Below are 25,235 nucleotides of genomic sequence, written 5' to 3' on the forward strand. Positions count from 1 at the left end.
GCAATTTGCTCACGAACTGTCACATACCTCACCTCTTTCTTTTGACCTCCTAAAACATGGCAACATGGTGGAGTCTTCTTGAGTTTACTTCACTCTGATCGCGGTATTGCCTCTCTATGATATTTCATCTCTCTGATGTAGCCCAGTGGGTAACATTGCCAACTGATAGCCTTAGTTTTGCTGGTCCTTTGAGAAAGTAATCCATAGTAACTTTGATACTTCTGTAATTGTTTTAAGTGCTTTATTATTCAATGATTTTTATTATAAACCACAGACTGTATTTCAGTCTTGAGTTTATTACTGCTTCTGATCATTTTCAATGATAAATGCCATGTCAGTTCCCCACATTGAAATTCATTCTAGGTCCAAAATAATTTACAGCGTTAGTAAATCAGTTGCGTTATATATAGTGGGAATTAGTGAAGTTCGGTGACAGGGGAATAGGATTTCTGGTCTGGTGAAATAGGTTATAAATACAAAATCATGTATGGCGAACACAGGAGTTGGTTCAATAATGAATAAGAAAATAGGGTTGTAGATAAGCTAGTATGACGAGCATAGTGAACCCATTATCGTGCCCAAGTCAGACACTAACCGCAAGCTCTCCACTGTCGTACAAGTTTATAGGCCAGTTAGCTGCGTAGACGACGAAGAAGTGAAGAAATGTGTCTTGAGATAAAAGAAGTTATTCAGATAATTATTGTAGAGGGACGTTTAATTGTGATAGGGGACTGGAATTCGGTGGTAGAAAAAGGAAGATAAGAAAAGCTAGTAGGAAGATGTGGATGGGTGACAGGAATGGAAAAGAAGGGCACCTGGTAGAATTTTGTACAGAGCATAGCACATGGTTTAAGTATCATGAAGGAGCGCTATATATGTGGAAGAGTCCCAGGGACATTGAAAAACTTCACATTGACGTAATGCAAAGACAGAGGTTTTGGAATAGATTTTAAACTGTAAGACATTTGCAGAGGCAGAAGTTGACTCTGACCATAATTTATTGGGTATGAACTTCAGAGTAAGACTGAAGAATTTGCGAAAGGTTGGAAACTAAACAGATGGGACCTGATTATGGTGAAAGGACCAGAAGTTGCTGAGAGTTTCAGAGCGAGCATTAGGCACACTTGGTTGAACCAGGGAAAGAAGAATCAGTAGAAGGCGAAGGAATAGCTTCGAGAGACGAAATTTTAAAGGCAGCAGAGGATCAAATATATAAACTTGTAATAGAAACCTTTCGACGTCACAGGAGATACTCAATTTAATTTATGAAAGGAGAAAAATAAAAATGTAGCCAATGAGGCAGGTCAAAGGGGATACAATCTTCCAAAAAATGAGATTAACAGGAAGTGAAAAATGGTTAAGCAGGAGTGGCTAGAAGACAAAGGTAGGGATTTAGAAGTATATTTTAGTAGGGGAAAGATAGATCCCACTTACAGGAAAATTAAAGAGGCCTTTGCAGAAAAGAGAAGCAGCTGTATCAATATCAATAACTCAGATGAAAAACCAGTACTAAATAAAGAAGGGAGAGCTGAACGGTGGTTGAAGTAAAGAGGTTCTTTTCTCTAACTTGAGACAGTTAAATATCTCGGAAACGACGCATTGTAAGTAAAAAATGTTCTGTGTGAAAAGGTAATGCTAGTAATGGAGACATCTGTCTGTGCCACATGTGGGTTCCTCATAACCACACCTCCTGCGTGGGAAGGGTCGACTTTGTATTTTAAAGTGGGAACCATACATTTTTATTGCATATTAGGATCCTATGCCAAAAAATACGCACGGTCTACTTAACCCGTTGTTTTTCATTCGTGGTAGATGGCTCTATAATCGACAAATAATAAGTGTGCCTGTTTTTGCAATTAAGAACGGAAGCCGTTGATTTTACATTTCATTTACGATGTTGATGTAACCTTTGTGTTCTAACGGTTGATATTTACGTTACTTTAGTATTGCAGATTTTAGTGTATGGTACAATATGGTTAGCCGTTTGAGTGCATAGTTATAAACTGTTTAGCGTGTTCCTAGAACAACGAACTAGTTGCAAAAGTTTTCTCTTTTATTTCGGGATGCTTGTCTAGGTGAGAGCCGTTTCCTCTCATCATTGTAGTGTTTGCTTTCTGCGCATGCCCTTACCTCTCCCCATTGGAGTGCTTGATTTCGATGAGTCCTCTTGTAATTCGCAGTACACGATACTGTAATCCATAAATACCGAGTGTGACTGTTTCTGCAATTAATAACGCATCAGATTCTATATTTCACTTACGATGTAAGTGTAAACCACTGTGTTTGACCATTTGTTACTGCAATTGTTTGAGTAAACCGTACATATATATTATCCGAATAGGCCACAAAAATGGGTGGGGGGTGGGGGGGGAGGGGGTAGTCACTTGAAAACACAAAGCTGACCCAGCCCACGCAGGAGTGCTGGTTATGATGTCGCCTGTTGTAGCACAGAGAGATGTCCCATTTACTAACATTAGCTTTTTCACTTATAGAGGATCTATACAAGGGATATGAAAGCGCTGGCAGTTTTATAGAAATGGAAGAGGACGTAGATGAAGATGAGAGGGAGACGTGATACAGCGAGAAGAATTTGACAGAGCTCTGAAAGATCTAAGTCGAAACACGATCCCTTGAGCAAACGACATTCCGTCTGAACTACTGAGAGACTTGGGAGAGTCAGCCTTGACAAAATTACTCCATCTGCTCCCAAGATGTATTAGGTATGCGAAATACCCTCACATTTCTAGAAGAATGTAATAATTCCAATTCCAAGGAAGCAAGTGCTGACAGGTGTGGATATTTCCGAACTATCAGTTTAATAAGATATGGTTTCAAAAAACTAGAATTATTTGCAGAAGAAGGGAGAAATTGGTTGAAGGAAGAGAGAAATTAGTTGAAGCCGACCTCGGAGCAGATCGCTTTGGATTCTCAAGAAATGCTGGAACACACTACAGAGTACCGATCATATGGTGTCTCTTAAAAGATAGATTAAGGAAAGGCAAACTTAAGGTTATAGCATTTGTAGGCTTAGAGAAAGCTTTTGTCAATGACGAAATTTTGAAGGTAACGGGGATAAAATACAATGAGCGGAAGGGTATTTATAACTTGTATAGAAAACAGACGGCTGTTACTAGAGTCGAGGGACATGAAAGGAGAGCAGTTGAGAAGGGAGTGAGTCAGGGTTGAAGCCTATCCCCGATGTTATTCAATCTGTACATTGAGCAAGTATTAAAAGAAACCAGAGAAAATTCTGGAGAAGGGATTAACATTCAGGAAGAAAAAATAAAATCTTTGAATTTTTCTTACTATAATTCTGTCAGGGACAGCAAAATATTTGGAAGAGCAGTGGAAGGGAATTGACAGGGTCTTGAAAGGACGATATAAGACCAACATCAACAAAAGTAAAACAAGGATAATGGAATGTAATCGAATTAAATCAGGTGATGCTGAGGGAATTAGATTTTGAAACGGGACGCTATATGTAGTAAACGAGTTTTGTTATTCGGGCAGTGAAATGTCAGATAATGTCCAAAATAGAGAGGATATCAAGAAAGGTGATATTGAAGAAGAGAAATTCGTTAACGCTGGGTATGGTTTTAAGTGTTAGGGCGTTTCTTCAAAAGATATTTGCCTCTAATGTGGCCACGTGTGGAAGTGCTACATGGACGATGAATAGCTTAGATAGGTGGAGATCACAGGCATTTGAAATATGATGCCACAGAAGAAGCCTGGAGACTAGATGGGTAGATCCTGTAACTAATGAGGAGGTACTGAATAGAATCGGGGCGACAAGAAATTTATTGGATAACTTGACTAATAGAAGGGATCGGTTGATATGAAACAGTTTGAGACATCATGTGATCACCAGGTTAGTATTGGAGAGCAGAGTGGGAAGAAAATCTTAGGGGGAGATTAAGAGAGGAATACATAAAGCAGATTTAGAAGGATGTAGGCTGCAATATTTGTAGAGAGATGAGTACGTTTGCTCCGATGGAGTGGCAGGAGAAGCGGCATAAAATCACTGTTAGGGTAGAAGGCAACAACAATATTAATTTCAGCACTGCATCTCACGGGTGTACCTGTTTCATGCTTAAATCCGATTCCATTAAATTCACATACATACATGGATGATTTGCAATACGACACACACAACAATTTGTGACCACCGAAGTCACTGTCAAGTGTGGCTGAATTGTCCTACCACATCTATGTTCAGACTGGGCCTATGAAAGATGAACTCTTGGTCAACATCTTCCAGACATGGATGCTGTTGTAGAGGCTGTAAGACAGTGACTAGCCCCAGCTGGTTTAGACGTTTTAAGAGTACAGTACGAGGGACCTTGTTCATCGCTGGCAAATGTGCGTAACGAATGGTGACGTTTATGTGGGAGAACGATGGTAGAACCTAAAATCTTGCCCTGTTCAATTGTGTTATTGTGCTCTTTGTATCTGTTGTAGTTTCCTTGATAATAAACTGGAGATATTAGTTTCAGATGACGCTCTTATCATTCCGAGTTCATACACAAGAAGTGTAGAGACAAGCGGCATTCACAATAATTAATGGCACACTACGCAACATACACGAACGTGGAACACTTTTCCATCAGGACAGACCTCATTCACATATTGCATGAAACAATGAAAAGTTCCCTGTTCCTACCAGATCCCCAAATTCACTAAACTTGTAGTTTATTTTGTCAGTTTGACACCAATAGACATGGCATTGTGGTTAAAGCTCTGGAAGAAAAGGATTTCAATTCCGTCCTGACTTAACTTTGAAATGGTTACCCCTCCATAGCTTAAGAACATGTCTGAATAATTTCTTCGAAAAGAACACAGCAATTTCGTTTTTTATCCTTGTGCCATCCACGATTCTACTTAGTGTCTAATGATCTCGACTGCGGGACGTTAAACTGTGACCTTCTTTTTTTTCTCCATTGAACACTTGGCTAATCGGTCCTATGACGGTACTCTTTATTTCTTTATATCGTGGCACTGGCTTTTGAACTCCTACCTAAATATTGTAGCATTTCCTGTCACATTTATTATTACAATTTTTAATTTACTGTACATTAATTCTGCTTAGTGAGTTAAGGATTATGTCCACTACGTCTTGTTATTGTGTTAATAAACTACAGTCACATGTCTCAGAGAAAAAAGTATGTGTATTACCATATAATAATAAAGTTATAAATACGATATAAACTAAACGTCTGTTAATATAATTAAATGGCTTACGTTCATTCACTCATTGTATGGGATGATCAATGGGTAGCGTCCTGAAAAGATGTTATAAGATGAATATCAACAAAAACAAAAGAAGGGTAATGGAATGCAGTCGAATTAAATCAGGAAGTGCTGATAGAATTAGGTTAAGAAATAAGAGATTAAAGCAGAGTCTTGCCATTTAGGCACCAAAATGACTGACTGTGGATGATGTAGTGAGGATATAACATAAAAACTAGCAGTGATATAAAAGAGAAATTTATTAACATCGATAATAAATTTAAATGTTAGGTAATCTTTTCTAGTGATATTTGTGGGGAGGTTAGGTTCGTACTGAAGTGGAACGTAACTGATTAGCAGTTCAGCGATAGCAGCCACGTCTGTGTGTGTGAGGTGTGCTTACTATGTGTTTGTGTTTTCTTTTCTGAAGAAGGCTTTGGCTGAAAGCTCAATGTGTAACAGCCTTTTCGTTGTGCTGGTCTGCAACTCAACTGTCATCTTTACAGAGACATCGTTTCCATAATAGTGTTTATATTCCATCGTGGTCTTTCTACAGTTAAATTTGTGAAACAGCTTGACTAAAAGAAGAGAACAGTTGCTAAGACATAATGGTCAGGCATCAAGAGTAGAGTACAGTAATGGTGGTGTACGAGTACGTGGAGAACTTGTTTGCGCAGCAATCGCCGACACAGTGTAGCTGAGGCGGAATAAGGGGAACCAGCCCGCATTGGCCGAGGCAGATGGAAAACCGCCTAAAAACCATCCACAGACTGGCCGGCTCACCAGAGCTCGCCAGGCGGATTGGTGCCGGGGATCAGGCGCTCCTTCCTAGTTTAGCCCTTAATAGTTGTAAACGTAGTAGATCCTCAAATTAAAAATTGAACACTTACCTGCGATATTTAACCCGGGCAGCATCCAGTGTATCAAAGCTATCGTTGGCCAGATAAACGCGCAGTCCGCGGGTAGAAATGCTCAGAAGGCACTCCCAGTCGAGGTCTTTGACATCGAAGGGAAACAGTTTACGATCAACAGTCCCCAGGCGCTGCAACAATGTGATAACGTTGTCTTCCTCGAATTCCCATTCATTGGTGCTGAATCGCTCCAATACGCCCGTGAACTTGTGAACCTTGTTGTACGTCTCCCAAAGGCTGCGCAATCAGGAAAAAAAATCACTTTTGATTTGTTACAATGAGTGTTCTGACGAGTTATTTCGCTAAATGAGCACAGACTTCTGGAAATGATCCCTGAGAGGATAAGGAGCAAAAAGGGCATTTAGATATTCGGCCGGTAACGCGTTCCAAAGGAGGCAGACTGAAGTTGGAGATAAAAGATGTCAGTGTATGCTGTTGTGACTGAAAACACAGATGAGGTAAGTGGGAATGTTTTGTCTGTACTAGAGTTTTAGCTCCACGGACTAGTAGGCATTCGCTTCACTGTTGTCGCCGACTTGCTCTGGAGTGGACGCGTGCCGTGTAGTGCAGTACGACGGCCTCGTGTACCAACCATGGAGTAAATATCTCTGGAGTGAGCATTGCGTTCTGCGCATGTTGTCAACATTAAACCAGGATTGTCACGTGTTTTCGGGACTTCGCTGTGCGTGTGTGCTTTCCCCAAGAGTTTGAAGTTTATAATATCAAGAGGTTTTGTTGTATTTTCACCGTTTGTTGATAGTGTAATAGCTTTCGTGAATTGCTGTTGTTGCTACGGATGCAAAGAAAAATGTGTGAAAGGAGGGATAGTAACTTTCCATGGGTACTACGTTTAAAAATTTCGAGAGGCATTATAATTAAGGCTTGATTCTGTAGACTTATTTTTCTACGATTTTATGACTATGTAATAGATATACGGCTCGTACAAAACCTTACAAACAATCGCTTCCTCTCGTAAATTTGCTAGTGCAACAGGAAAGGGAATGGTTAGTTGTTTCAGCAAATACAAGCGTCCATGCATTTATCAGTGACTTGTCGATTATGTGTATAGATTTGAAAGACGGGAGACAGATAAATTCAATAGAGTGAAGTCTGTAATTGTCTTCGTGTAATATGTGTGTCCAAACCGTTTTGTTTGCTATAAAGTTACAGTAGGAGACCATGTTAAGTGTGCCTAGGACATGGAGAATGATTAGGCCTATGTGTGATTTATATATTAGTTTCCCGAAGGATGAATAACGAGTAAAGATGTGGCTCCAGAAAATAAGGAGGAGTAATCATGTCCCCACCAAATATTCCAAAGTATGTTCAAAACACTTTGAAGAGGAATGTTTAGAAAGAGAAAAATTTGGACGTGTGTGGCTGAAAGTAGATGCTATATAAACTATTTTTAATTTTCCACAGCACCTACTACCAATTTCTGCATTCAGCTTAAATACATTTTCTGCACAAATCAAATAAAAAACACGGTAGTGTAGCTAATCAAAGTACACATTCTTCTTCTTTGGTGTATTTTGCCTTCAATTTATTTTCTTCACCATTTGATTAAGAAGCGTAAAATATTAGTAAACATGTCCCCAAACTCTTTCATTTATGTCACTTTCCACTTCCCTTAATGGTGTTATATGGGTCGACTGTATTAATTTAATAAACTGGGAGCGAGTACGTAAAATGCGTTAAATAAATACTTCAAAGTGTCACTAGTAAGAAAAATTGTGCGTTAGGTCGCAAAAACGAGAAATAAATACGCAGAAATAGCAGAAAGAAAGGACGAATTAGCAAGGATATAATCGCTTATGTGAGGCAAATTCGTTGTTTTTCGGACACTTGCAAAAGTACTAGCGTACTGTCAAGTCGTTTTGTAAGACCATCACTGCAAAAATGTACGTCAGGCTCTGTAATACTATAAAGTGCCGCATCATACCGAAAACTATCAAAAATGGAGTGCATCTGAACTGTGACACCTATCGCAAAGAAGAAGAATGCTATATCACTTGCCCTTAAAATTTACATAGCTGGTTTATTCCCGGTATCAAATTTATACTGTTAAAATGTCTGCGCAACATATATAAATAAGCAACGACACGTACGAAAAGAAACCGTCTCTATTAGGGATGGTAGTGACATTCGAAATACACACAGCGCTATCCGGACAAACACACAACGTCCCGAGAGCACGTGACCAGGCCGGCAATGTATGTTGACAACAAAAAATCTGTTCTACGCATGTGAATGCTCACTCCAGAGATACTTACTCTATGGTACCAACCAGGAACAGGCCTGCATGATCTTTAAATGCGAACAGTCAAATCGCAATGGGCGAGCGGCAGCACGCTTGTACCGGGCAAAATACCCCAGCCGATAACAGCTGTGTGAGAGACTGCAGGAACAGATGTTGTACACTGTGAAATATGACCCAGAGCACCAGGCAGGGCCCGCCAGCATGAGGTAAGCAAGACGAAATTATTGAACATCCTCCGCGACAGGAGCCTTTATCCATACCACTTACAGCGTGTGCTGAGGTTGTTACCAACAGACTTGTCTCCGTAGCGACGGTTTTGTCGCTGTTTCACCACACAGATCATCACGGTGATGGGATTTCTGTCATCCACCCTGCTGACAAATGAGGCTACCTTTACGATGGTCAGTATCGCCAACCTTCTCAGCACCCACCTGTGTGCGAAGAATCCTCACGGAACTGTGGCAATATCTGCACTTCCTTCAGGTGACACCCTTCGCGTGCTGGACGTCGTGCCTTTAGTGTTACAACGGCAATGTGGCTGCAATGTGATGGAGCTCCAACTCGCATCCCCATTTCCATACAGAGGCATATGGAAACATCTACTCCGGCCAATGGATCGGATAAGACGGTCCAGTCCCGTGACCCACCCAATCATTGGACCTCAGTCCTCCAGATTTATGCCTGTAGGGGCACCTAAACGAATCGTGTATACAGAGCCCATCCTGGACGTACAGAATCTGGCAAAATACATTCATTCTGCCTGTGACGCCATTCAATTGCAGGGTGGCATATTTGAACGTGAATGTCAGTCGTTGTTGCCTGATATTCGCACATGCTCAGAGGTTCTTGGCACCACTTTGAACACTTTATCTAAAGATGGTCTCACCAAAGCATGTCGAATACTGTACCGTACTGCACAGGCATGATGCATTAATAAATGGTTTATAGTACAGAACCCCACGTTTCCGGTTATATCTCCATATGACCTGTTTTGTTCCTTCTCTTCTCATGCATTGTTTCTCGCATTTTGTCCCATTTAGCAAAATAAGGCTGTATAATAATTACATTACACAAACAAGTAGCTTTTTGGCTATGTTCGATGTGTGGTGCATAAAAATTGATTTTCACTTTGCTTTAATCTATACTATGGCCATTAAAATTGCTACACCACGAAAATGACGTGCTACAGACACGAAATTTAACCGACAGGAAGAAGATGCTGTGATATGCAAATGATTAGCTTATCAGAGCATTCACACAAGGTTAGCGTCGGTGGCGACACCGACGACGTGCTGACATGAGGAAAGTTTAAAACCGATTTCTCATACACAACAACAGTTGACCGGCGATGCTTGGTGAAACGTTGTTGTGATGCCTCGTGTAACGAGGAGAAATGCATACCATCACGTTTCCGACTTTGATAAAGGTCGGATTGTAGCCTATCGCGATTGCGGTTTATCGTATCGCGACATTGCTGCTCGCGTTGGTCGAGATCCAATGACTGTTGGTAGAATATGGAATCGGTGGGTTCAGGAGGGTAATACGGAACGCCGTGCTGGTTCCCAACGGCCTCGTATCAGTAGCAGTCGAGATGACACGCATCTTATCAGCACGGCTGTAACGGATCGTGCAGCCACGTCTCGATCCCTGAGTCAACAGATAGGGACTTCGCAAGACAACAACCATCTGCATGAACAGTTCGACGACGTTTGCAGCAGCATGGACTATCAGCTCGGAGACCATGGTTACGGTTACCCATCACCGACAGGAGCGCCTGCGATGGTGCGCTCGCCAGCCGCGGTGGTCTAGCGGTTCTAGGCGCTCAGTCCGGAACCGCGCGACTGCTACGGCTGCAGGTTCGAATCCTGCTCGGGCATGGATGTGTGTGATGTCCTTAGGTTAGTTAGGTTTAAGTAGTTCTAAGTTCTAGGGGACTGATGACCACAGATGTTAAGTCCCATTGCGCTCAGAGCCATTTGAACCATTTTTTTGATGGTGCGCTCAACGACGAACCTGGGTGCACGAATGACAAAACGTCATTTTTTCGGATGAATCCAAGTTCTGTTTACAGCATCATGTTGGTCGCATCCGTGTTTGGCGACATCGCGGTGAACGCACCTTGTAAGCGTGTATTCGTCTCGCCATACTGACGTATCACCCGGCATGATGGTATGGGGTGCCATTGGCTACACGTCTCGGTCACCTCTTGTTCGCATTGATGGCTCTTTGAACAGTGGACGTTCAATTTCAGATGTGTTACCACCCGTGGCTCTACCCTTCATACGATCCCTCCAAACACTACATTTCAGCAGGATAATGCACGACCGCATGTTGCAGGTCCTGCGACTGCTGCCCTGGCCAGCACATTCTCCAGATTTCTCACCAACTGAAAACGTCTAGTCAATGGTGGCCGAGCAACTGGCTCGTCACAATACGCCAATCACTACTCTTGATCGTGTTGAAGCTGCATGGGCAGCTGTACTTTTACACTCCATCCAAGCTCTGTTTGACTCAATGCCCAGGCGTATCAAGGCCGTTATTACAGCCAGAGGTGGTTGTTCTGGGTACTGATTTCTCAGGATCTATGTACCCAAATTGCATGAAAATGTAATCACATGTCAGTTCTAGTATAACATGTTTGTCCAATGAATACACGTTTATCATCTGCATTTCTTCTTGGTGTAGCAATTTTAATGGCCGGTAGTGCATTTTCACTTTGCTTAGGGCCACAATCACGTTATATTTATGAAACGACATCAATTTGGTATTGTCATCCGTCAGTTGTTTTTTTATATGTTAGGTTCCCTTTATATATCCTTATTTATATTGACAGGAGCAGCGAGACCTGTCGCCTTTCGTTACGCTGATACGCAAAGCTTTATTGTCTGTTGTGCAGCATAACAGGATACGAGACATAATGGTAGCAACAAAGTAAAGTGAACTCATATGAGGGTCTAGCGCTCCTTACACGAAATAAAAATGATATGCCAACTGGAGCCAAGTTAAACATCAAACAAAAAACGAATTTTAAGCATAAACTGTTCAACGAAAAGGTCCATTGTCTTCATCTATGAAATGTAGAAGGAAAATAGTCATCCTGTAGCAGCAGAGCCACTAATATCAACGTTCTGCCTGATGCGCACTATTTTGTACGGCATAATATGGAGCTAGTAAACGGTTGTACTAACTGACTTTCAATTTTATTTTTTCCCCAGTGTTTTAAGCTCTTAACGAGTAACACATGCTTTTATACATCTCAGCCATCGTAGATTCAATGAATAGAGACAGTAGTACCAATTGGGATGCTGCAGTTCGGACACATTACTTCTACATTTTTGACACTTTGAATAAAACGGCGTATACATCACATGGAAAACCGTGAATTAGACGACGGGCAGAAAAATATCGACAGTAGCTAATACTGCAAGCTTCTGTCACTTCGATCACACCAGAGTGAGAAGATGAACTTTTTATGGCTCGCTAAAGTGTCGATAGTGATAACTTCAAAGATGAAGGAGACAAGAACCGTATGTATTAATCATATTTCTTTATTGGTGTTGACACGATTTATATCTATATGCGAACCAGATTATACCTGAATGTAGTCCTCGCAGTTGTAATAAAAACAAGATAAATTTTTTCTTATGTTTCTGACTGTAAATTGTTCAGCTAAACCAGAAGCCGGTAATGATCTGGAACACTACTATCAATCCTTATTCTCTGGTGGAACGGACAAGAGGGATCCTGGGATATACCCAATGTCACAACTCAGCAGAGGTCAAATGGGCCGATCATTTCAGCATCAACTGTACGACAGCTTCCGCCCTCCGGTTCTGTCAAGGGCTACGACGGCATAAGTTTCGTCTCACTAGCCTTTAACAGTTACGGTAGATGTAGCAACTAAAATATTAATTTATATGTAAGACAAATATAAATTCAAACAATGGAAAATCTAGGATGGACTGTAACAATATAGTGAAATGGATAGCTGCAACTCACTGAGTCGCAGATAGGCACAACAAAAAGACTGTCACAAATACAGCTTACGACCAGTAGGGACTTCATCAAAATTAGAGGACAAACACATACATACATACTCATCCAAACGCAATTCACATACACACATGACTACAGTCTCAGGCAACTGAGGCGTTGCTGGCCGAAAGCTGTATTTGTGACAGTCTTTTTGTTGTGCCTATCTGCGTCTCAGCATCTCCGCTATGTGGTGAGTAGTAACTTTCCTTTATAGGATATTGTTAAGACAAATATAAGCTAGCTGTGATGTTAGCAGTGGCCGGCCGTTGTGGCCGAGCGGTTCTAGGCGCTTCAGTCTGGAACCGCGCGATCGCTTCGTTCGCCGATTCGAATCCTGTTCGGGCATGGATGTGTTGATGTCCTTAGGTTAGTTAGCTTTAAGTAGTTCTAAGTTCTAGGGGTCTGATGACCTCAGATGTTAAGTCCCATAGTGCTCTGAGCCATTTGAACCATTTGTTAGCGGTGACATATTTCTTTATACACGAGGGCGTGCTACAAAGTGACGCCTCGGAATTTTTTATGTGAAACCTCTTAAAGTTTTTTAAATAAAACAAACGGTATAAACATTCAACATCTGTATTCGTCATGTCCATTTATTTATTTCTCAGCATAGATACCCTGGAGACGAAAACATTTCTCCCAATAAGAGCCCTGTTTGATATGTAGCATGTTCGTTTCCCAGAACCGCATTCTCACATCTGCTTCCACCGCTAACAAAGTGTTCTGAAAAATATGAAAATCCGATGGGACCAAGTCGAGACTGCATGGAGGATGATTGATGACAGTGAACTCAGGGCGTCGGACTGCTGCAGAGGTCTCAGCGCTCGTGTCTGCTCTGGCTTTGTTATACCACTCGTGAAGGAGAGGGAGCTCCATGTGTGGACAAACTCTTTGAATTCGAAACTCAATTACAGCACGCTGTTTCTCACGCACCTACGCAATTACGTTACACACTGCTACAACTCGGGGCCCTCTGGCGGCAGAAGGTAACAAATATTTAGACATGAAAAATAAAGATGTAGAAGTTAATTACGGTTTTTTTATTTAAAAAATGTAGGAGTTTTGACATAAAAAAATTTGAAGGCATTACTGCTGAGTACGCCGCCATAGATTCATTACTAACACGATTACCTATCGGCCGTCCAGGGTCGATGTGGAAACAATAGTTCTAATGGACAGAAGAAAAATGAACGCTTGAATCGCAGGTTACAGTGGTTTTTCTAATAGCTCATCAAAGACAGCGCAAATAACAGAGTTACTAATTTTCTAATTTTTGAAATGTGAGTGGCAAACTTCAGCACTCAAGTAGTTCCTGATTCCCACGCATTAATACTAACTCAAAATGCTCACAATCGATTGTGAACCTTTATAGCAATATCTAATGGGTCAGAAAGCGGCCTTTTATTAAAATAATTGCTGAAAATCATAAGAGAGAATGTTGGGACGTAATACTAAAATGTAGGATTAATTGAAATGACAGCTCGGGGAACAGAGTTTTGCTAGAAAGAGAATCTCACTAACTTTTTCTCGTTTAAACCTAACCTTATTAAAAGAGCAGAAAGAAGAACAATTGACATAAAAAATCTCAATTGAAAATTATAAGAAACTTATTCTAGCAATTTTAACAATAATGAAGGATGGCATACTCCAAAAAGAAATTATTTTGGTCCTTTATTCTTGTTCTGTAATCCTGAATGACACTGAATACTAAGAAGAGAAGCAGAACTGTTTAACACCAAACCAATATCAAAAAGGTATGTGTTCGCAAACGGATAGTGATTTTTTAAATTCCCTATTTTTAATGATGACACACAAATTATACTACTGGCCATTAAAATTGCTACACCACGAAGATGACGTGCTACAGACGCGTAATTTAACCGACAGGAAGAAGATGCTGTAATATGCAATTGTTTAACTTTTCAGAGCATTCACACAGCGTTGGCGCCGGTGGCGACACCTACAACGTGCTGACATGAGGAAAGTTTAAAAGCGATTTCTCAAACACAAACAGCAGTTGACCAGCGTTGCCTGGGTGAAACGTTGTTGTGATGCCGCGTGTAAGAAGGAGAAATGCGTACCATCACGTTTCCGACTTTGATAAAGGTCGGATTGTAGCCTATCGCGATTGCGGTTTATCGTATCGCGACATTGCTGCTCGCGTTGGTCGAGCTCCAATGACTGTTGGTAGAATATGGAATCGGTGGGTTCAGGAGGGTAATACGGAACGCCGTGCTGGATCCCAACGGCCTCACTAGCAGTCGAGATGACAGGCATCTTATCCGCATGGCTGTAACGGATCGTGCAGCCACGTCTCGATCCCTGAGTCAACAGATAGGGACTTCGCAAGACAACAACCATCTGCCCGAACAGTTCAACGACGTTTGCAGCAGCATGGACTATCAGTTCGGATACCATGGCTGCGGTTACCCTTGACGCTGCATCACAGACAGGAGCGCCTGCGATGGTGTACTCAACGACGAAGCTGGGTGCACGAATAGCAAAACGTCATTTTTTCGGATGAATCCAGGTTCTGTTTACAGCATCATGATGGTCGCATCCGTGTTTGGTGTATCACCCGGGGTGATGGTATGGGGTGCCATTGGTTACACATCTCGGCCACCTCTTGTTCGCATTGACGGCACTTTGAACAGTGGACGTTACACTTCAGATGTGTTACGACCCGTGGCTCTACCCTTCATTCGATCCCAGCGAAACCCTACATTTCAGCAGGATAATGCACGACCGCATGTTGCAGGTACTGTACGGGCCTTTCTGGGTACAGAAAATGTTCGAGTGTTGCCCTGGCCAGCACATTCTCCAGATCCCTCACCAAATGAACGCGTCTGGTCAACGGTGGCCGAGCAACTGGTTCGTCACAATACGCCAGTCACTACTCTTGATGAACTGTGGTATCGTGTTGAAGCTGCATGGGCAGCTGTACCTGCACGCGCGATCCAAGCTCTGTTTGATCAGTGCCCAGGCGTATCACGGCAGTTATTACGGCCAGAGGTGGTTGTTCTGGGTACTGATTTCTCAGGATCTATGCACGCAAATTGTGTGAAAATGTAATCACATGTCAGTTCTATTATAACATATTTATCCACTTAATAACCGTTTATCATCTGCATTTCTTCTTGGTGTAGCAATTTTAATGGCCAGTAGTGTAAATTTTATGTGAGTGGCTTCCATTTGCTGAAACATCCGCGTTTGACATGCCCTAATGTAAACAGACTTCACCCCACTTATAAGCGGGAGACATTATGTTTAAATGAGATTACTAACAATGGTCGAACGAGGCATTCTTCACTTGGCTTTACCAGAGGTAAAGGACGTCTTTTGGTGCGTATGACAGCTTGAAATTCAGGTGAGAATCGAACAGGAACCGTCAGAATACGGTGCAAGAAGCTGTCAATCAGACTGATTGAACCCACAAAAATGAATATGAGAAACACAGGCTTGTCGACATTCCACTTACACTGAAATTAATCTAGAGATCGATCCCATTTCTTTCTCCAATTTTTTCAACCACATTTCGTCTGCTAAATGAGTCAGTTCAACGAAAACACGAAGATCATTTATTTTCATTTACAATCCGCCAATAACAGCAAAATTTCCTAAAAACAGCTCCACGTATGAGAACGCGGTTGCCTGTCCGATCAGAACGACTGCTGGTTAAAGGCCGGTTCCCACTAGAGCGCGCCAGGGCGTAGTGCGGCAACGGCAGCGGCAGCGTTTTCCGCTTTGACGCGGCGGCTCGCGGAACTGGCGTTCCCATCCGGAAGCGGCGGACACTAGCGGTAGCCAATGACGGGCAGCCACTGAGGTACGGGGTGGGACCCACAGAAACGACCGGTGTGTTTGAATAACTGTACATTAGACCTACAAGAAGGAAAGGCGAAGTTGGGTGAAGACATACCAATTTTTCAATTTCTGTAAAATGTACTCTTTCACATATTTCATTAGTCATGTTTTCTCATTTCAACATAAACAGATTTCATGACTATCGTTCATGATTGTTCACTATCTCCTAACACACTGAAACAATGTACGATAAAGGAGATTATTCAGAAAGTTAAGCGAGACAAAAATTTACAATGTGATACTGTAGCAGCACCTTGCTTAAGAGTCACGAAAGAATAACATATATTTGGAACAGAGTTTTCGAAACCAGATTTTAAATTGTAAGGCATTTCTTGGTGCAGACGCAAACCTGACTGAAGACTATCAATAGCAAGAAAAGCGTTCTGAAAAAGAAAATTTGTTCACATCGAATATGAATTCTAATGGTTGGATACTATTTTACAAAGGTATTTGTGTGGAGTGCAGCCTTGTATGTAAGTGAAATGTGGACGATGAACAGTTCTGTCAAGCAGACAATGGACACTTTCAAAATGTGGTGATCAATAAGAGTGCTGAAGATTAAATACGAGGATCGTGTGACTAAAGAAGAGGTACGGAATTAAATAGAGGAGGAACAGGAAATTACGGCACAACTTTGACAACAATAGGGATTAGTTGACAGGACGTATTATGGGACGTCACAGAGTGAGGACAAAAGGGTTAGGTGATAGTATTCTGATAATAATCATTCTGTTGAAATACTATTCCACTATTTTATCTATTAATGTAAGGAGTGAATTTACTCTTCCATGCACTCCTCCACAAAACATTTAAACCAAAACTGAAATCAGCTGAACACCAAATCTTTCAGCCACTGTCTGACAACAATAACTATCACTGGCTAACCACACACACACACACACACACACACACACACACACACACATACACACACACACACACATAACGTGGGCTATGGGAATAGTTTTTAGTGAGTTATTAAGGTTTCTTGTTTATGTGTTTGGCGTTTTTTGTTAGGACTGATTAATTTGGTGTTTGTTGTGCGAAGATAAGTCTAATTTTTTATTGCTTTTTTTGTTAGGTATGGATATGATAGTGAAGTTCACGAGTATTTCACTACCTTTTGAGTTGAGTGATGATATGATGTCTGTCACACAGTTTCTGTAGCTGTTCGGTCTTATTGCTGAATATGTCAGGTGTCACGTTTGTGGCTACAACATGAGCTTGACGAGAGATTCGGCGGCCTGGGCCATGGACATGCATACGTGGGGTTGTCGGCGCCCGCACGTTTGTGTGTGTGTGTGTGCGGGGAGGGTGGGGGGGAGGGGGGAGGAGGCGGTACCTAATCCAGGTGGTATTGCCGGAGGCTTTTATTGGTGAGTAATGTTGGTTTGGTTTCATTCTATAGTATTGTGATGTTTTACTTGTTGTATATTTATGGTATGTCGGTTGTATTTCAATTGATGTAGTCAGTAAGGTGTATTTGGGAATTTTAAGTTGTTGATTTTGGTTCCACTTTTAGAAGTTGTAGCTGTTGGTTTTTTGGTATCGATAGGTGCAGTTGAGCTATATAGGACAAGGGAAATGTCCGATTTCTGTGGTTTTGTTGGTGTAAAGAAATTCTGTAATTTAAATGTTTTGGCTATTATTTGTTTTGGAATGGTGCGATGTTTTTTATTGTTGTATATTTAGCGTTTCCCGTCAGTTTAATTTTATTTTTGCAGTTATACGTTATTGTGTTATTTTTATATTTGTTCGCGTTTGTTGGCGTGTGTATGTAGTGTCGTCATTGTCGTCCAAATGGTTCAAATGGCTCTGAGAACGATAGGACTTAACATCTGAGGTCATCAGTCCCCTATAATTTAGAACTACTTAAATCTAACTAACCCACACACCCAAGCCCGAGGCAGGATTCGAACCTGCGACCGTAGCGGTTGCACTGTTCCAGACTGAAGCGCCTAGAACCGCTCTGTCACACCGGCCGGCCGTCATTGTCATAATTTTGTATACACTGTAAGTAGGAGGTAGCCATTTTCGCGATATTGATGATCTCGTGGGTCAAGGCAGACTGGTGGAATCGGACGCTTCTGTAATGCCAGCTCTTTGCAGGCAGTTATTCGACTTGGTATTGATTGAAAGAGTTGTTAGATGATCTGGAGGATATCTAGCCACATTGTGCCCAAATGGCGCGTTAGATCGTGGAAATACAGAGCTGCTTGGAGGGCCCTGCCCATAATCCTCTAAACGTCCCAAACTGGTGAGAGATCCGGCGACCTTGCTGGCCGAGGTATGGTCTGGCAAACACGAAGACAAGCAGTAGAAACTCTCGCCGGTGCGAGGAAGTCTTATCTCCTGGCATGTAAGTCCAGGATGGCTTCACATGAAGGGCATAAAAACGGGGCACAGAATATCGTCGGCGTAACGATGTACTGTAAGGGTGCCTCGGATAACAACCAAAGGTGTCCTGCCGTGATGTGAAATGACACTCCAGATCCCCCCCTCCCCCCTAGTTGTCGGGTGGTCTTGCAGGCGACATTCCAGTTGGTATACTACCTCTATCTGGGACGTTTGCAGACGAGTCTTCACTGATCATCGGGGCTCAGTTCGAAGCGGGACTCATCACTAAAAGACAATTCTGCTCCAGTCAATTATCCGAGCCGAATGTGCCCGACACCGATGCAAACGCGCTTGTTGAGACCAGCTATAGTCAGAGCAGGTGGCTCCATCAGCTCAGCCCCCTTTCCATATGCCATCTGTTGTTAATGGTCCTTGTAGTCACTGAAGCGCTGATTGCACGTAGGTCGATGACAACGATTAATACGGCGCTCTGAGTGTCTCTCTGACGATTGTCGGTCCTCAGATTCTATCGTCTCTGTAGGCCGACCGCTTTCTTCCTGGCGCTGTGTTCCGCCATGTTTCTCCCGCTTCTGCCAACATCGACGAATAGTGGCACTGCTCCTATTCAAATTTCAAATTATTCGCCGTTTACTACACCCGGCTACTTTGAGCCCAACTACACGTCCTCTCTCAACATCGGCGTTATAGTATGCGTGCGCCTGTGTGCAGTGCTTAGTTACTGTCCAACTGAATACATGGAAGGAAATTAGCAAAGGCTCTATGCTCTGGTATCCACATGTCCTTTGTTTACTGTCCTTGTCAACTGCGCGGTGCAATCCGCTGCAGCATCACACATTCATTCATCGGTCGCCAAAGTTTATAGTTTTGCATTTTCCGTAGATAACTGTATGAATAGCAATTTGTGACCAAAAGTGATCACCATAGCTACTGCGGGTGATACATTTATCCCACTGTCGGAACGTATTCTCAGGGAAAAATGTTTGCGGTTGCCTACGGAACCATGATTGTGCACGCCGAGTCCGCAGCTCGTGGTCTAGTTGCTGTCTCTGGATCACGCGGTCCCAGGTTCGATTCCTGGCTGGGTGGGGGATTTTCCCTGGCCGGGGACTGGATGTTTGTGTTGTGCTCATCCCTTCCTCATCATCCTCATTGTGGCTAAAGTGGACTGCGTAAAACACTGGAGCGTGACAAAATTGGGACCATGTACGGGAGCTGATGATCGCAAAGCTGAGCGCCCCATAAACCAACATCATCATCATCCTCTTAGACCGAAGCAAATCGGTTGCCACGAATGTCTCTCTTCAGGAGTCCAAAAATATGCAAATCGCATGGGAAGACATCGGGACTCATGGACAATGTGAAAGGGCTTCGCAGCGAAACTACAGCAGTGTAGTCAGACTTGTCAACATTTTTCCATGAAGACACTGAGTGACTTCTCACACAGTGTGATGAATGTGTTATTAGTTATGGCGTTTACTTTTGCAATAATAAACAGTTTACTTATATTTTTCCATGTGTCCCGTTTTCATTTGACTGCCACTTGCACAATCCGAAAGAACACCTTTCATTAACAACAGCATTGCGATCATTGCTAATGCAGCATTGACGTGAGGACTCTAACATTGTTTTGTTTCCCTAAAGTCACGCAGGAGGCAAACTAATTTAGAAGTTTAACAAGGAAATAAATTATGGAGATAATCTTTTAAGAGTAGTAACAGAAAGCTGCACTGAAGGAGGTCGAACAATGAGGAATTAATTAAAATTACAAAAATACACTATGTGATCAAAAGTATCCGGTCACCCCCAAAAAGGTACGTTTTTCATATTAGGTAAACTGTGGTGCCACCTACTGCCAGGTGCACCATATCAGCGACCTCAGTAGTCATCGTGAGAGAGCAGAATGGTGCGCGACGCGGAACTCGGACTTAGAACATAGTCAGGCGATTTGATGTCACTTGTGTCACACGTCTGGACGCGAGATTTCCACACACCTAAACATCTCCAGGTCCACTGTTTCCGATGTGATAGTGAAGCGGAAACGTGAAGGGACACGTACAGCACAAAAGCGTACACGCCGACTTCATCTGTTGACTGATAGAGACCGCCGACATTTGAAGAGGGTCGTAATGTGTAACAGGCAGATATCTATCCAGACCGTCACACAAGAATTCCAAACTGCATCAGGATTTACTCCAAGAGATAAGACAGTTGCGCGGGAGGTGAGAAAACTTGGATTTCATGGTCGAGCGGCTGCTCTTAAGCCACACTTCACGCCGGTAAATGCCGAACGACGCCTCACTTGGTGTAAGGAGCGTGAACATTCGACGACTGAACAGTGGAAAAACGATGTGTTGGGTGACGAATCACGGTACACAATGTGACGATGCGATGGCAGGATGTGGGTATGGCGAATGCCCGATGAACGTCATTTGCCACCGTGTGTAGTGCCAACAGTAAAATTCGGAGGCGGTGGTGTTGTGGTGTGGCTGTGTTTTACACGGAGGGGGCTTGCACCACTTGTTGTTTTGCGTGGTACTATCACAGCACAGGCCTACATTGATGTTATAAGCACCTTCTTGCTTCCCAATGTTAATGACCAATTTGGGGATGGCGATTGCATCTTTCCACATGCTCGAGCACCTGTTCATAATACACGACCTGTTACGAAATGGTTACATGACAGTAACTGGACTGGCTTGCACAGCGTCCTGACCTGAATCCTGTAGAATACCTTTGGGATGTTATGTAACGCCGACTTCGTGTCAGGCCTCATTGACCGACTTCGATACCCCTCCTCAGTGCAGCACTCCGTGAAGAATAGGGTGCTATTCCCCAAGAAACCTTCCATCACGTGATTGAACGTGTGCCTGCGGTAGTGGAAGACGTCATCAAGGCTAAGGGTGGTCCAACACCATACTGAATTCCAGCATTACAGATGGAGTGCGCCACGAACTTGTAAGTCATTTTCAGCCTGGTGTCTGGGTAGCTTATAATCGAGTCCAATACATACCAACTATCATTTCGAGTGAAGTGTCTGATCGTAAAATCAGATAAAGACACTTTGTCAACAGCGTAGCAATAGCTCATATATAATATTGAGCGAAGTGAAATAATGTGATGTACTATTACGATGAAACGTTATGCAACAAAAACTGAAAAAAATACAGTCAAAGCAATACAAAACGTAATACTAAATGCATTAGGTGCAGCGTAAGTACATGAGGAACAAATCTTTCTTACAAAAACACTTCAGTGCATAAAATTCTGTATACAGTCACATTTTACTAGTAACTTGTCAGTGTGCGCACAGGCTCGCTGGAAAGCGAAGTGCCGATAGGCGGCACTCGAATAGACAGTATTAAATGATTAAATAATGTAATTAGAGAAATACAATAAATGAAGAAAATATGAAAGAAAAACTTTAGATCCTGAAAGCACAAATAACTTTTTAAACAATGCATGCAGATGAAATGCCTAGATACTAATATAATAAATTGCAGTATGTACATGGGTACAACGAAAGAGATACGGTGTCCATGTCTGAGGTCTCCCCCGTGTAAGAAGCGCTAGATTGTGAAGTCGAAGTATTCCTTCTTCAGTCATCTGCACACGGAAAGGAGTCTACAAAAATTTATTCTTGGGAACTTTCATACAGTACATATCAAAGCTCAGTTAAATTCTGAACAGTGAAAGATATATGGCAGTGAATTGATTATCAAATTTTAACGTCCAGAACTTTTGCATGTCTCCCTGGCGTTAGCCAGGAACGTGGGAGAATCCCGGAATACGTTTCAAGTTCGGCAACTCTCTGATCATGACTTACTTCCTGGAGTGGGTGAGTATTAACCTACTATACTCACTTGATTTTTCTTGTCATGTCTATTTAATATTTTGAATGTTCCTCACATAAGGGATGACTAGAGATAGCAGATTTGTTTTTGAGAAACTACAAGTAATCTCATCTTTTATGTTGCGTATTATCCGTGTTGACCGTATTTTGGACAAAGGCGGAGCCAGTTCTGCTTTAGCCGTCCTCTTGCTCAGTGGGAAAGTATTTGCACATCAGAGTGACGACTGCGTTAACTGTCAGCAGCTTGAAGATGTGAGGCGTGTTTTTTAAGTAAGTACCGTTTTGAAATTAAAAAAAGACGTGCTAAGATATCTCAATAATATTATTTTGACATGAAAGCCTGTACCTTAATCTACGCACTGACGCCATTACAGTCTCATTCTTCCTTTTTTACGTTGTGCACTGATTGTTTAAGATGCCTCCGATAATCGTGTCCCACCGACTGTGAAGTACGGGCTGTTATAAGATTTCTTAGGGCTAAAGGCCTAAAAGCGATCGATATTCATCTGTGCAGTTTACGGAGAAAACATTATGAGTGATGGAATGGTAAGAAAGTGGGTGAGAGCATTTAAAGGCGGCCGCACAAATATGCATGATGAACAACGGAGTGGGGAGCCCTTCGGTCGTTAATGAAAGTTTGGTCAGGAAGTGGACAATAAGGTGAGATATAACAGACGATTTACGATTTCCTCCTTGCTGGATGACTTTCCTAATGTTTCTCGTAGTGTTTTGTATGGCATTGTGACCGAGCACTTGAATTACTGAAAATTGTGCGCACGTTTGTACCCAAAATGTTGACGGATGTGCACAAAACCAAACGTTTAGGCTGTGCATTGACTTTCTTTGAGTGGTACCACAACGACGGTGATGATTTCTTAAGCCAAACTGTTACGGGCGATGAAACATGGGTGGCCTACGTCACACAAGAATCAAAGCAACAGTCCATGTAAGTTGAACAAGGGCATCGTTTTGCTGGAAGACAATGCCCGTCCGCATGTGGCGAATGAGACCAAAGATCTCATCACATGTTTTCGATGGGAAACTCTAGATCATCCTCCGTACAGCCCCGATCTTGCACCCAGTGATTACCATCTGTCCCTGCACTTGAAGAAATACCTGGGCGGTCAGCGTCTTCAAGACGATAACAGTGGTTAACAAGTCAGGCGGCAAACTTCTATGAGGAGGGTATTCAAAAACTGGTACAACGTTAAGACAAGTAAATTATGTAGAGAAGTAGATTAAGGTACAGGCTTTTATGTAAAAATAAAATTATTGAGATATCTTAGCACGTCTTTTTTCAATTTCAAAATGGTACTTACTTAAAAAAACACGCCACGTATACTGCATTCAGTGCTATATCAAACATTTTATCCTTTTCACAGTTAAAGTTTACTTTAGTATAATTTATTTATAAGCACCATGGACATTTTCAGCTTCAGTTATATTTTTGTGTTGATCCTCGTCTATGATACTTTTCTATCGAACGAAAGAACATATTTGGAGTAAATTGCTCGTCCACTGCAATCAATTTTGGCTAAAACACAAAAAATTCGAAAAAGAACAGTCGTGCGCTAGTAATGCAAGCGTTGCATAGCGTTGTACTATTTGGACATGAATTGACTGGGGAAGCATACTTACATGGGTTTCTTGCCCCTCAAACGCAGAAAGGTATCCACAAAAATTGCGGGAACGAGGTGGAGGAATATTGCACAGAGGTCGTGCGTCCACTTCTTCCTGCACAGAATGAGGCTGTAGCACCAGAGGGCGGCCTTGGGAGGGAAGTTGGTGCCGTACTCCGTGTGGCGCATGAAGTCCCTCCACGTGACTGGGTGCCGCATCCCAGACACCAGGTTGTACACGCTGGGCACAGCAACAACTTGTTCCTGCTTAGGCAGCTGGCTGTGCTTCTGCCTGCAACAGATCCAACTCAAATGGCTCACACTGCAACTTTCACCGTATCATTATTACAGATCCAACTACTTACACACTATCTCTAGCAAAAATGACAATATCAAGAGGCTTGTATCTGCTTGAAAAGAACCTTATAGATCCTACACCCACTGCGGTTTATCGGCTGATCGTCCAACAAATTGTAGGACTCGCCGACCGACAGATTTATTTCGTTTGCAGGGCGGTTGGTTGGGTCTGACGACCCGACAGCCCACATCCCCACCACGTAACAAACTGTCACCCGAGAGAAGTTCTTTGTTGTCAGTGCTCGCTAGAAGAAAGCGGTGTTCAAATAGGCCTAATATGTCAGAGTGCGAGGCATCCTAAATTTTGATTACAGAGTTTCTGAAGGAAGAAGTTTAGCAACTGCAAATGTTTGTGGACACGTTGTTGGAGGAGTGTACCAGTAGAATTACAGGAAATGAAGATATTCGTGTTACGAACCCTTCCAAGAACGCCACGTCCATTAAGTAGTGCGTGGGCGGCCGCGGAAGGACGAGTAGAGAAGCAGTTAAAGAAATCAGGTGACAGACTCAGGACCTTTTGATGACGAACAAACGGCTGCTCTACCCATAATTTGTACATCAGGTTTCTACATCTACATCTACATCTACATCCATACTCCGCAAGCCACCTGACGGTGTGTGGCAGAGAGTACCCTGAGTACCTCTATCGGTTCTCCCTTCTATTCCAGTCTCGTATTGTACGTGGAAAGAAGGATTGTCGGTATGCTTCTGTGTGGGCTCTAATCATTATGGAGGAAACATTATGAGTGATGGGA

General features: G+C 42.5%; 1 protein-coding gene across 1 annotated transcript in view; it reads right to left on the reverse strand.

Moving 5' to 3' along the window:
* The window catches only part of LOC126284874 (fatty acyl-CoA reductase wat-like), a 234,861-nt gene that overhangs the window by 32,082 nt on the left and 177,544 nt on the right, over positions 1-25,235 (reverse strand). Inside the window, exons 7-8 of the mRNA XM_049984114.1 lie at positions 24,143-24,415; positions 6,117-6,374 (exon numbers count right to left, since the gene is read on the reverse strand). Of these exons, the coding sequence (XP_049840071.1) occupies positions 6,117-6,374; positions 24,143-24,415 (531 nt within the window). The remainder of the gene's footprint in view (positions 1-6,116; positions 6,375-24,142; positions 24,416-25,235) is intronic.

Source organism: Schistocerca gregaria, chromosome 8 (genome assembly GCF_023897955.1).
Source record: "Schistocerca gregaria isolate iqSchGreg1 chromosome 8, iqSchGreg1.2, whole genome shotgun sequence".
In the NCBI taxonomy this organism is placed as follows: domain Eukaryota; kingdom Metazoa; phylum Arthropoda; class Insecta; order Orthoptera; family Acrididae; genus Schistocerca; species Schistocerca gregaria.